The following is a 13,121-nucleotide window of genomic DNA, read 5'->3' on the forward strand; positions in this document are numbered from 1 at the left end:
ATAAAACTGCGAGGTAAAGAAGTAAGGCAGTCAGCCTTGAAAACAAAGGGTTTTAAACACCACCAAACCGCCCCTTATGGCGATTTAACACCCGCAACAATAGACCTCCCATTTACAAGCTAACCACTGGAGCTAACCGTGTTTTTACTATGATCGCGCTAAGGTACAACCAACCGCGTGCAAGCACCACCGCGTTCGAGATTTTAGCTAATTCAGCGGAATATTGAATGAATTAAATATCTTTGAACATCCTTAAACACAAGAGGTGCTTTTTAGTTTACTTACCACTGAAGTAGGTATTGCTGAAAAAAGCGAAACACCTGCGTTGCTTTCACCAAGAAGAATTAAAAGTGAAACTCAGAGGTTTTGATGAGGAAAAAGCGTGGTATATCTAGCTAGCTACCAGACTAGCTAGAAAAAGCATCCCTACCAAAAAGGGCAGCTAGCATGAAACAAAGAGGGTTTAAACGGTGCACTGCTGAAAAAGGATCCTCTTTTTTTTTTTTTTTTCTCACAAAAAAGAACAACTCCACACTAATATTGATTGGCGGAAAAAGCGTGGTAGTAAGCTAGCTAGCTAGCAGAAAAGCTAAAAGTGTACGAGCCCCAGGTGAAATGCGACAGAGTGACCTCATTGAGCTGGGTTTGAGGCGCCTCGAGAAACCGAACCACAAGACCCTCGTTAGGGGAGAGCTGTCTGACGCGTTTACCGAAAGTCATCACATCCGCTAGATGATACACTACCATATTAGAAGCCACTAGATGAAACCGTGGCGAAGTGCCGACGTTCCGACGCGACGATCATCACATCCGCTAGATGCGTCGCGCTTCGACGATTAGATGCACTAACATATTCAGCCACTAGATGGCGATCGCGAGTAACGACGGGTGCGGCGCGCGCGATCATCAGCCGCACGGTATATCATCAGTTGGCATGGCAGGTTGCGTGTCGGTGTGAGATGACGTCACACATGCACGCGCAAAAACCGCCATCTTTATACTACTCAAGACTAGAGAGTTAGGGCTGGTAGGGAAGAGTGCACACCAGGCGCGGCGTTATGGTGGGCCTGACGGGCCCTAGGCCCACCCACTTTTCAACAGGCCCACCCAAAACATTTCCTCAAAAAATATTAATTAATTAATATATTATAATTTGTTGAAGAATTATTAAAAACTGCAAATAATCTCATAATTTGTGCTAAAATTGTCTAAATGATTTTCCCTCATGGTTTTCAAAAACAATTAAAAAAAACTGGTCATGTCTATTTTTATGTTTCTGCGCAAGTTCAGCAGACAGTGAGGTTCGGATCGGATGTAGCTTGTAGGTATGCTAGGCTAGGCTAGCTCCCAGTGATCTGAGAGTGTGAAAATCATTTCCAGTAAAGGACAAGGTTGTAACAGTCGTTGTTTAGGTACCTCAAACGTGCACAAACGGTCTCTGAGTCATCGCTGCAACCAGGAGATGAAGGAGAGCTGAGATCCACAACGCCTAGCACATCTTTGTCCGGACACCGCAGGATGCTAGCGATGCTAAGCGCGGGTTGTGCGGCCAGCGCGGTGCTATAGCCTTTGCCTCTGCCTTGCGAGTGGATGATATAGCCCCTATGGATATAGCCTGTGGATCGGTCTTCCGTGGATGAGCCTTATATATATGTCAATGGGATGAGCCCGCAACTCAACCAGTGCTAAAGTATCCGGTCACTTCTTCTGCTGAGTTTGATTGTGTAGGACCGCCAGAGGATAACAGTAAGGTATGTGGCTACTCTGCCTGTATTGTATTATGTCGTTATATGAGATTTATGGATTAAAATAATCAATTCATAACCCGCTACAGAAGCTGCAGGCGCAGTTCTATTTCTATAACAGCGTGTTCCTGTTGTCAAGTTGTTTTTCCCTTATGGTTTTCTCTTGTTATGGCCAATAATGCTTTAGGGCTTGTGATTTATTTATTTTTGTTAAACATGTTTTTAACATGAATCATCACACTAAAGTAAGGAAATAACTTGAGTCGTGTTTTACATGACAGATGACGTTGTCAATGAACAAGTTCTGTGGCCGAGTATTGATTGAAACTGTCGGGCAGTGTTGTTGATCTGTATATTGTTGAAAACTTAAAACAGTTGAAAAGAATTGTGAATTATTCGGCCTCATGTTATACGAGCAGAACTAAACTATGTTTTTAGATATATTAGATTCCTGACCACTTTTACAGTCTACAGGCCTTAGGTTAGGAGAGATGCGCCATAGCACAGCCAGGTATGGTGGTAATGGAGAGTCCAAAGCGCTCTTCTTTTGGTCAGAACCAAGGAGAGCGATCGCGGATAGGTCTGTCCTTTGCACCGAAACTTTTTACAATGCAACAACATATAAATAGCATCAAGCTATTACAATTTAATATTAGCCAGTCATTTGTATTAGGTTAAACAGGGATTTGATAACGTTTTTAATTTAAGGCCCACCCACAATTGGTCTGGCCCATCCAAAACTGGAATCCTGGCATCGTGCCTGGTGCACACTAACAGGAAAATACATGTGTAGTGACCTAGTTCTCTGTAAAAACACCCACGACAAAGACAGGCAGAGAATCTCTCTGTGAGGTTGAATCAAGCCATAACAAGCAGCGATACTTTCCATCTGACTGGAAACACACAGACAGCATCACAACATGAATCTGACGGGAGCGTGCCTATGTTCCCACAACCCTATGTTTCCACATTTCTAAGATCTTTTTTCAAAATAAGGTCCTATGTTCCCGCAGTTTACACATTTCTAAGATCTTTTTCCAAAATTAGGCGCTATGTCCACACATTTCCTTTTTCATAAATTTGTATCAGATGTCATCCCCTAATCCCTAACCCTAACTCTAAAAATGTTGTGGGAGGGTAGGGCTTAAATTAAAGGGAAATGTAGGAACACAAGACATAATCTTGAAAATGTCCTAGAAATGTGAGAACATAGGGCTGGGGAATACAGGGGGGGGGGAAACAGTAGAAACGTAACGAATTTTAAGAAAAACTTTAGAAATGTGGCCCCAATCTGACGACAGAACAACAGACACTTCAGGAAAAGTTACATGAACTAACTTTATTGAAAGTATTCAGGATTACAGAGATAGCTGTGGCTGGAAGTAATGAAGCAATTCAAACTCAGAGCAATGATTTCATATTGAATATATTTAAATCATAAGTATAGGATCTTCTTCCTGATGTAACGGTAGACTGTCTACGATTGTTCTCAGATGTGATGCACGGTGCTTGACCCCCGATGTCATCTCAGCCAAGAACTCCACCAGCTTGGGTGGGTAGGCTGCTGCCATGGAAACAGGTAGATAATTTCCTGTCAGAGGAGTCAATACATATTTTGTAAAACGTATTAAAAGAAGCGATAAACAAAAATGCTGGCTAAATTATAACCCAATTTCTGTAACTGCACCGACTCTTGTAGGTAAAGTTTGCCCCCAGTACAAGCATGGATGATCATTTCCAATTCAACCTTTTTCAGTTCTTGGTTTGGATATGTTCGTCAGTTGGAAGAGAGCAGTTTCTAATGAACTGTTCGAAGAGATACTCCAAGGACAGCACAGATTAAAAACAACACCTAAATACCGAAACTTCGGCTGGACAGACGAAGCCTAAAGCACCAACAAAAGTGTTTCAGTGGAGTATATACTTGATGGTGTTTTAAGCCTCCAACGTCGACTTCAAGACAGCGCTGCGACCGTTGACTTTAAGGCACCTAACCCTAACCATGCTGCCTAATCCAGTGCCTTCCAGGCAGTGCTGCCTTGAAGAAAACGTTGGGGGCTTAAACCACCAAACACCGGTGTATATGAGAGCATTTCAGTAGTGTATGTGACAGTGTTTCAGTAGTGTATATGTATGTGTGTGAGGTAATAATTAATAATGTCCCTGATGGCCCCTCTTTCGTGATGGTATGAGCACCTGTCTGGGGAATACAAGACTGGACTGCATCTTCAGCTGTCCTCTGCATTCCCCACTCAAAACCGGATATCAGACCGTAAATATTAAACGTGTTTATTATTTGCGATTTTGATCCAAACGGTGTGGCCAGGGTGGTTTTCCGAGCAGATCAGACAAACATCTCACACCTCACAATATCTGGCAATTTTATATATGGATAATCTTTAGAGCCATAAAATAATCAGGGTATTCAGACCCCAATCCACTCACATGGACATTGATTGTTACCTGTTGGTCTGTGTCAATATAAAGAAACCATGATGGTGGAGATGAAGTGAGGACAGAACCCCACATGGTGGCAGACCAGTCTGAACACAAGGTGGACGGGGTCTGAGGCCGGGGGCGGAGCTGCAGAGGTTGGAGGGCCTGTGGTCTTTGGTTTCTCTGTAGAGAGAATCAGCTGTCAGGTGAATATCTGGATGAATGAACTCCTGAAATCAAAGGTAACCTCCTCACCTGTGACAGAGACCCAGCTGGGTGGAGACTCTCCAACACTGCTGATGAGACACTTGTAGAGGCCTTCACCAGACCTGGAAACATGGTGGATGGTCATGTGACCTTCATGCTCATTCCCAATGAAGGAGCCATCTTTATAGAAACCAGGTGTGGAGTTGGTGGTCGTCTTTGTTCTACAGGTCAGAGTGAGGTCTTCTCCCTCCATCACAGGGAGGACAGGACTCTGCAGGATCACTGGTCCATCTCAACACAGAGACAAACTACAGCATGTCATCCATTCACACACAGCTTCATCAATACTGACTCCACAGTCTGATCTTACCAGTGACAGTGATGGTGATGATGTTACTGGTTGCTCCCTCTCTGGACTCACACCAGTAAACTCCACTGTGCCATGTGACCATGTGGCTGATGTTACAGGAAGAACCAGCAGGTCTTCCCCAGCCATCTCCACACTGAGTCCTGGTTTTATCACTTGTGTTCCTCCTCAGAGTCCATCCAGCAGAGCTGTCGTCCTCCTCACACCTCAGAGAGACAAACTGTCCTTGAAACATCTGAGAGCTGCTGGGACTCATAGTCAGAGAGACTGGAGGGAGGAGGGTTTAGAAAACACTAAATGACCCAGAGAAGAAAGTCTGAAACCCTAACTTGTTTGTGCAGAGACTAAAGACTGTCACTATTTGCCATATTTGAGGTGTGAAAAGCTAGTGGCAATCACCAAGGCTGACTCTGATAGGATGAAATGTCACTTGTTTTCACACCTGAAGTTTGTTTCCTCTAGTCTGAAACAGTTGATGAGTTTGTAAACCTGCAGCTTTTTCCACTTGATTCAGTTTACTTTCACATGGAGAAAACCCAAGCAAATCAAAGATGCATCACTGAACTTTTTTACTTCTCTTATTGGTAATATGTGTCTGGGGGGCGGGAGCAAGAGACGTAAATATAGGAAAAAGGTCCTGTGTTCCGGACGTCAAATCAGTTAATTACATTTCAATCATTCTTAAGCAGTGATGAGAATAACAGTGTATAAATAATGGCGTTACTAAAGGTGTTACTTATTTCAATAACAAGTTATCTAATTGATTACTCTTCCCATCTTAATAACGGCGTTACCGTTACTGCCAAAACAGGCGGCGTGTTACTATAATTGAAGCTGTTTTTTCATCAGACCAACTTGATCTCTGAGTGTGAGCCAAGAGGCAAAGGCTTTTTTTTACTGTTCTTCATTGGTTAGTAGGCAGTGCACGAGACAAGCGCATAAATGCTGACGATTGGCTGAGGTTGAGTAAAATTTCATGGTAAGCCAATCAGAGGTAGAGTTGGGTGGGTGTTCAAAAGCACGCATAGTTGGACACACAACGAACAACACAAGCGAGTCAGTCAACGAGAGACAGGTATGGCAATCCCAAATAATCCAAAAGTAGCACAAAAAAGTAGAACAGTGTAACAATATGAAGTGCTTTCAATGTAACTGAGAAGTGCAATGTATAGCTAAACTAAGGAATCCAAATATAAACTAGGGTGACCATATTTTGATTTCCAAAAAAGAGGACACTCGGCCTGGCTTCGAGACAAATCCAGACAGTGGTGATTCTCAGAGGTTAATGAACATGCTTTATTATGCCTCAATTGTGCAAAAATAACTTCTGTAATAAAATAAAATCTGTAACAACATGTAACAAAAGCTCTCTCTGCAAAGCTCTCTTTTAAAATAAATAAATAATATGAAATAATGTTCTAAATATGACCTCTTCTGTGTTAGAAAATCCAGCTTCAACAAAATATCTCTTAATACCTTTTCAATGTAATAAGATAAATAATAAAGACACTGAAACATATGTGCCAGCTTTGCACACGGTGCACTCCGCCTCCCACTTGTCCGGTCCCGACCGGGACGGTATGTGGGACGGTATGTGGGACATTTTTTTTGCAGTTCAACTGTGAAGCTGCACTAGTCTTGTTTTATGGTTGTAAGTGGACTGATGTTTATACTTGTGCTCTAGTGTGTGCGTCGAGACGGCGTGTGTGTGTGTGTGTGTGTGTGTGTGTGTGTGGGGGGAGTGGGTGATATGGAGCGGTGGGAGAAGTGAGAGTGACAGCGAGCGAGTCCTACCGACTCTAGAGTCATAGTGAGAGAAACAAAGTGTCTCCCCTGCGTTTTCTGACCACGGTGGGAAATCTTTAGCAGGAAACGCCCGAGCATTTTGTGTGTAATGCTGCTCCGCTGTCTGCCCTGGTCCCTGTCTGTCTGTCCTGGTCCCTGTCTGTCTGTCCTGGTCCCTGTCTGTCTGTCCTGGTCCCGGTCCCTGTCTGTCTGTCCTGGTCCCTGTGTGTATGCGGCTGTGAGACGCTCACAAGGCAGCCTCTGGGATATTATGTCACACAACAAAGTATCCTACCGTAGTATTGTGTTGAGCAAAGTGCCAGTCAATTTAAGTACACGCTTAATGGTCCCATGAAAAACAGTGAAAACTGGACATTTTAATGAATTTATAAAAAAAACCCGGACGCCCCGGACAGTAGGTAAAAAGTGGACATGTCCGGGCAAAAGAGGACGTTTGGTCACCCTAATATAAACAGGTAATACATAAAAAATAAAAAATACATCCCCATATAAATAAATCTCTTTCTCTGGCCATTGACAATCTCACTTCAAGAGCCTGCAGCCAGCTAACAAATACATCTAAATTAAATTATGCTCTTTAAGCAATGTACCAAAAATGTATTCAAAAAATATATACACTCTTTTTAGTGCAAATGTAATAAGATGCAACACAACTTCAGACTGTATCCAACTTTTGCTCCTGAACATTCATTCATTCATCTATCCATTAATCTATTAATCCATACATACATAGCATTTGATTGGAGGCTAGTCTCATTTTGTCCCACAGCAACATTAAAATAGTTTAGATTTGTGTACATTGTTTCTGTTAATAATGTAGTGTATTAAGTGTCCATTTCATTATGATATTCAGATTTATCATCAATAATTGAACATGCACATGTATTTTAAGTTCTGTTAAAGAGGGGTGGAAGTGGGGTCACATTTGAGCATTTTAAATGTACTTGAAAGTAACTTTCTGAAGTAACTAGTGACTTTTATAAGTTGTAACTGAGTAACTAATTTAGTTACTTTTTTAAAGTGACTTGCCAAACACTGGCCATTGTTGTTTCTACGTCTGCCCCACTCACAGAGACTTGGCTCTGCTCTGCCAGTGTCTGTCTCCAACTTTAGCGGCAGCTGGTTTGACCACAGAGAAGTAAGTGATGGGGTTGACTGTGAGAGAAACATCAAAGCTGCTTCAGTTTGCTGCACTGCCACACCTCCGATGGTAAAGCACACCAGACTACAGGAGCTGTTTCGCTCAGACTTGCAGAGTGCACAGCTGTTCTCACCACAAACACATATTGTGATTGACAGCATACTGAAGCGTAGGCTTGTTTGGTCTACTTCTAGTGCTCAACCGGAGTACGATTTCTGCATTCATACTTACGTAAACGGACTGCACCAAGGGGAAAAATCATCTCTACTGCCATTAAACACAACTAAATGAGACAGTGAAAACTTGTAAGTTTGCATCTGTAGAGAGAAGTTGGGCATTCACTTTAATACAGTGTGTTATCACAGCAGCGTCTAGAAGACAGTAGAGGATCTGTGGCTCACTTCGCTCTGACACATTTAGCTAAGAAAAGTGCTGATTGTGTTTGTGTCCTATATAATGTGATCAATGTAACTTAAAATGTCATGCATCCTCAGATCCCACTCTACTATAAGGGTTTATCAGACTGAATCAGGGAGTTACAAATATAATAGAAGGACTTTACCGACCTTGGTGTGTTGTGCTGGTCAGCAGTGAGGTCACAACTGAAGAGAAATGAACGTCAGGTTAGTTTGAGCTTTTACTGCAGACAGACAGAACAACTGTGAGCTCAGAGAAGATGGAGTCCATGGTGCTAAATGGCCAGACTTTTGTATTTAATGAGAACTTTAACAGAACAAACATAACATTATATATATATACTGTATATATATACTGTATATGTATATATATTCTGTTAATACACTGCATATATCCCTATCTATATTCTTACTACTAGTAAAATGTCACTGCTGCTACGTTGCACATATCACAATGAAGACAATGAAGTTGAATCTAATCCAATCTAAAACTTGTTTTGCTCACACTGATCAGTAAACTGTAAGATGTTATCATATCTGAATTTTTCCAGCTGATATTATCTCGCCTTCATTCTTCTCTGCACAGCAATGTAAGGTCAAAAATTAGAAAAGAACAGAGTGTACTTACAGATCAGCCATTGCAGAGATGTCTGTCCCATCGTACCTGTTGGTGATGTGACATCGAGCACTTTGAATGTTTGACTCAAAGCAGCAAAACCACCATTTCCTCTGTGTGCTTTTAATGTCTGGTTTCCTCTGCAGTAGACAGGAAACTTTAAGTATACATCTGTAGAGATAAACATTGTTTGTGATCACATATTCTTAAAGAGGATTATTTCCATATGTGTTTATTTGTGATTGTTGTCATTTCTCTGAAGTTACAGACATGAAGGGAAAGAGGTCTTTCTGTCCTGTCCTCATGTAGAGATACAAAATTCAGAGTTATAAAAACAGTTTAACACAAACTGTTCCTGGCCCAAGATTCTCTCTAGTGTCATAAATAAAGTTTTGTCATGACATTTTCTCAAATAGCTAAGATACTATTCGGCCGTAACGTCAATTAACACTGAAATTCATTTTGCAACCTTAGGTAGTTGCATTTAAGAAATGAGCATACATATACATGCATATGTACAGTACAGGCCCAAAAGTTTGGACACCTTCTCATTCAATGTGTTTCTTTATTTTCATGACTATTTACATTGTAGATTCTCACTGAAGGCAACAAAACTATGAATGAACACATATGGAATTATGTACTTAAAGAAAGTGTGAAATAACTGAAAACGTGTCTTATATTTTAGATTCTTCAAAGTAGCCACCCTTTTGCGTATTGATAACTCTGCAAACCCTTGGTGTTCTCTCAATGAGCTTCATGAGGTAGTCACCTGAAATGGTTTTACCTTCACAGGTGTGCTTTGTCAGGGTTAATTAGTGGAATTTTTTCCCTTATTAATAAAAAGCAAAGGGTGGCTACTTTAAAGAATCTAAAATATAAGACATGTTTTCAGTTATTTCACACTTTTTGTTAAGTACATAATTCCATATGTGTTCATTCATAGTTTTCATGCCTTCAGTGAGAATCTACAATGTAAATAGTCATGAAAATAAAAAGGAAACGCGCATTGAATGAGAAAGTGTGTCCAAACGTTTGCCCTGTTACTGTATACAGTTACACATAAGACCCTTTTCATAGACGTATAAATGACAAAGATGTATAAATGACAAACATATGCCATTAAAACCTCTGGATTAAGATCTCAGGTAGTTGAGCAACAGGACAGACTGATGTATGAAAGACTTCTTCAGCCTGTTGCGGCTTTACACGTGTTCCGGTCAAAAATTACCGAGTTACACATTCCCTGTACCATAAATATGACATTTTTCATCAGATTGCCTCAAGACGTTACTGATATCCTTCAGAAAAGGCATTTGAACACACACAATTCATTGTGACTACTTTCTTTGAATTTAGAGTGATTTATTCAACTTTTGTTGTTCACGGTCAAAAATGACCGTAATAGGAAATGAATGGGAAAGAGTATATTTTTCATCCAGGAGATGAAAGACATCTCCATACACACAATCCTACAACTTTCCTGTGCTTTGTGCCCATTCTACACACACAGAAACACAGAAACACACATATGTACACACACACACACACACACACACACACACACACACACACACACACACACACACACACACACAGTTCATGTTGTCACGCTTGCCACTTGCGCATGTGAACCACCAATGTTTGCACACACATGCATGCATGCACACACAGCCTGTTGCGTTTAAATGGAGGGACTCCAAATCGCTGTTTGGAGGACGAACGTTGGTGTTCAGAAGAGATCTGAGCATGCTCATGTTGGGAGTTACCTGAAAAAAGCATTGGCCAATAATCAAGTTGGTCACCAATTTAGGATCTCCATTAAGATCTCTGTGCTGGCTTTTTGACTTCTGAACACTCGGCCTCTTTAAACAGAGTCCAACAGCCAGCAGGCTGACTCGCCATATAAGAGGCTTCTTTTGAATTATCATCTTGCTTCTGTGTCAGATGTAACCAATGAAACAAAACAGGACAAACAGGATTCTTTATTCTCTGGTGGAGAGTGAAGTTGCAACACCTCCCGGCCGTGTGTGTGTGTGTGTGTGTGTGTGTGTGTGTGTGTGGTGTGTGTGTGTGTGTGTGTGTGTGTGTGTGTGTGTGTTTTAAATCCCTGCCTTCTTAGGAAGTAGTATTCTTAATTCTTACGTGATGTGTCAGTTAACATTGGTATTTCAACATAAAAATAAACTGGCGATCCGATAGGCCGTTGTGCTCTAGCTACCTCAACCATCCCAAATGTAAACCAGCTGGCCAACATACCTGGACCAGCTGACACTCTCAGAAGTGGCATACGACGAAAACATGAGAACACAGTAAACACCAAAATCGTGCACAATACGCGTCCTTACACCAGATTCCCTTTATAAATCACAATTGACACTAAATGTGGTGCAGCTTTGGCGGCTTTATGTCACGCCCATAGTTGCCCTTAAATAGTCAGTGAAATGCCCCAAATGAATGTTCATCCATACCGACAGCATGGACACGATATTACAGTTGATGCAAAAACGCCTTGCTCTACACAGAGAAAGTGTTTCTGCCACGGGACGCCGGAGCTGACCCCCTTGGGGAAGTGGGACGGGCGGGTGGTTTCTCGAGTGCTCCTCTCTGTAACGCTGGGCCCAAAACAGCACAGAAATCCAACAGGAGAGCTCCAGGCAGTCGGAACCGGCCTTTGAGGCCACTCGTCTTCTAGCTGTCTGTCTCCATGTGCCACATCTTACAACTGTCCAAAGCAACGTTAGGGTCTAGCAGTCCCCCTACTAAGCAATGTCTTGTACATGAAGATGACCCAGCACTCTGGCCCAAAGAACTGACAGACAAAGAACACTGCGCAATAATGCAGAGAGGATCAGCTTTGAAAAGCGTTAAATAAAAATTTTATAAAGGTGGAGAACAACAGATGGGGACATGACTGTGTTTGCCTTGGGCCCCAAAATGCTAAATCCACCACTCGCAATTCTGACCCTTTTTGTGGATTTTACATGTCCTAAACGCACCCGCGCGGGGGCACTTAATAGCGTGCGTTTAGATCATTAAAATAGGGCCCAAGATGTCAAAGTGTCCTTGGGCCAGATACTGAAAGCCCAATTGCTCCCATTTCTGCACCAATAAAACCGGGTCTCAAACACGGATTCTTTATTCTCTCCTCTGTAAACATCAAAATGGTTGAGTGAAGTTGCAGCACCTCCCATGCTGTGTGTGTGTGTGTGTGTGTGTGTGTGTGTGTGTGTGTGGTATGCGTGCGTGCGATGCGTGCGTCGCATGTTGCGCATATACTGTAGTTACTTCCAGGTAAATCAGATCTCGGCAGCTACTGTGTATTACTCTACAAGTTAAAAGAGCATTTAGAGCATTCAGATACTTGATATCGATCTTTAAATGATTGTGTATACATGATTGTTTAATTGTATATAATTGGTATATAATTAGTTTGCAACAACAATCTGGTGCATTCCAATAAATCAATTGCTCAAAGCACAAAAAAAAGTTAAATAAACTTGTGTCTTGTATAAACATATACCATTCCGACACCCTATTGGTTTGTACGCGATCCATCACACCTGCACAGACCCGGTGCTAATACGCCACCGGTGCCTTAACGACCGTTATCTACCGGACCCGAATATCAACGCGGAATTCGTTGCCTTATTTAGGTGCCACTTAAATGCCTGCGCTTCTCTCTGATGCTCCGAAAACGGATGTTTGGGGGAACTGAAACATCGCCCGAATGGGACGCTAGTTAACACTACACGTAGGAGCAGGTAACGTTAGCCTAGCGTTAGCTAGCAGCTGGAGTAAACACAGTTAAAATGCTGACACGGCGATCGTGTAAAAGTGTGTCTGTATTTCACTGGAGAGTATGTAACACCAGACTAGCTGCCATTGTCTGAAAAACACAGACTCAGCCTGAAATAAGTTATTGTTATGATATTTTAATAAATCACTTAATAATTTTTGACCATGTGCCTTTAGCAATACACAAGCCATTCTTTAATGTCGTCTTGTGCTCCTTTTTTAAAATTAGAACTATTAATTGTTTTATATTTTTGAACATACAGAACAGACAAAAACAATTGAACAAGGTGCTCCTTTTTTATATATATATATATATATATATAATAGAGAGAAAAGATGTGTCACCTTTATCAGCCCTTCTGAGTTTGCAGGTATGATTTTAATATAACATTATAGTCATTATTGCCTTTAGAAAAATGTTTTTGTGGAGGTGGGGTAGTGCACTATATGCCCTGTGGGGCAGGCTAAGCTTGCCCTTAATGGCCTTTTCCCCTTATATTACTTATACTTTTATACTTTAAATAGTTTTGAAACGAGTACTTTTTACACTTTTACTTGAGTAAAAAGCTTGAGTTGATACTTCAACTTC

The 13,121-nt window shown here is 41.5% G+C and overlaps 1 protein-coding gene across 4 annotated transcripts; it reads right to left on the reverse strand.

Annotated features, from left to right (window-relative positions):
* Positions 1-3,277: 3,277 nt before the first annotated feature.
* LOC120572838 (Fc receptor-like protein 5) lies at positions 3,278-9,196 on the reverse strand. Of its 4 annotated transcripts, XM_039822321.1 has the most exons (7): positions 8,747-9,193; positions 8,269-8,304; positions 7,934-7,985; positions 4,759-5,022; positions 4,437-4,679; positions 4,209-4,364; positions 3,278-3,336 (listed from the first exon to the last, which is right to left on the reverse strand). In XM_039822321.1, the coding sequence occupies exons 3-6, from the start codon at positions 7,974-7,976 to the stop codon at positions 4,222-4,224; spliced, it is 693 nt and encodes a 230-aa protein (XP_039678255.1). In that variant the 5' UTR covers positions 7,977-7,985; positions 8,269-8,304; positions 8,747-9,193; the 3' UTR covers positions 3,278-3,336; positions 4,209-4,221. The 4 variants fall into 4 exon arrangements, with proteins under 4 accessions (XP_039678255.1, XP_039678257.1, XP_039678254.1 ...); XM_039822323.1 differs by lacking the exon at positions 7,934-7,985 and having other exon boundaries at positions 4,759-4,961; positions 8,747-9,196; XM_039822320.1 differs by lacking the exon at positions 7,934-7,985.
* Between the last annotated feature and the right edge of the window lie 3,925 nt (positions 9,197-13,121).

The sequence above is a fragment of the Perca fluviatilis genome, chromosome 14, assembly GCF_010015445.1.
Source record: "Perca fluviatilis chromosome 14, GENO_Pfluv_1.0, whole genome shotgun sequence".
NCBI lineage: Eukaryota > Metazoa > Chordata > Actinopteri > Perciformes > Percidae > Perca > Perca fluviatilis.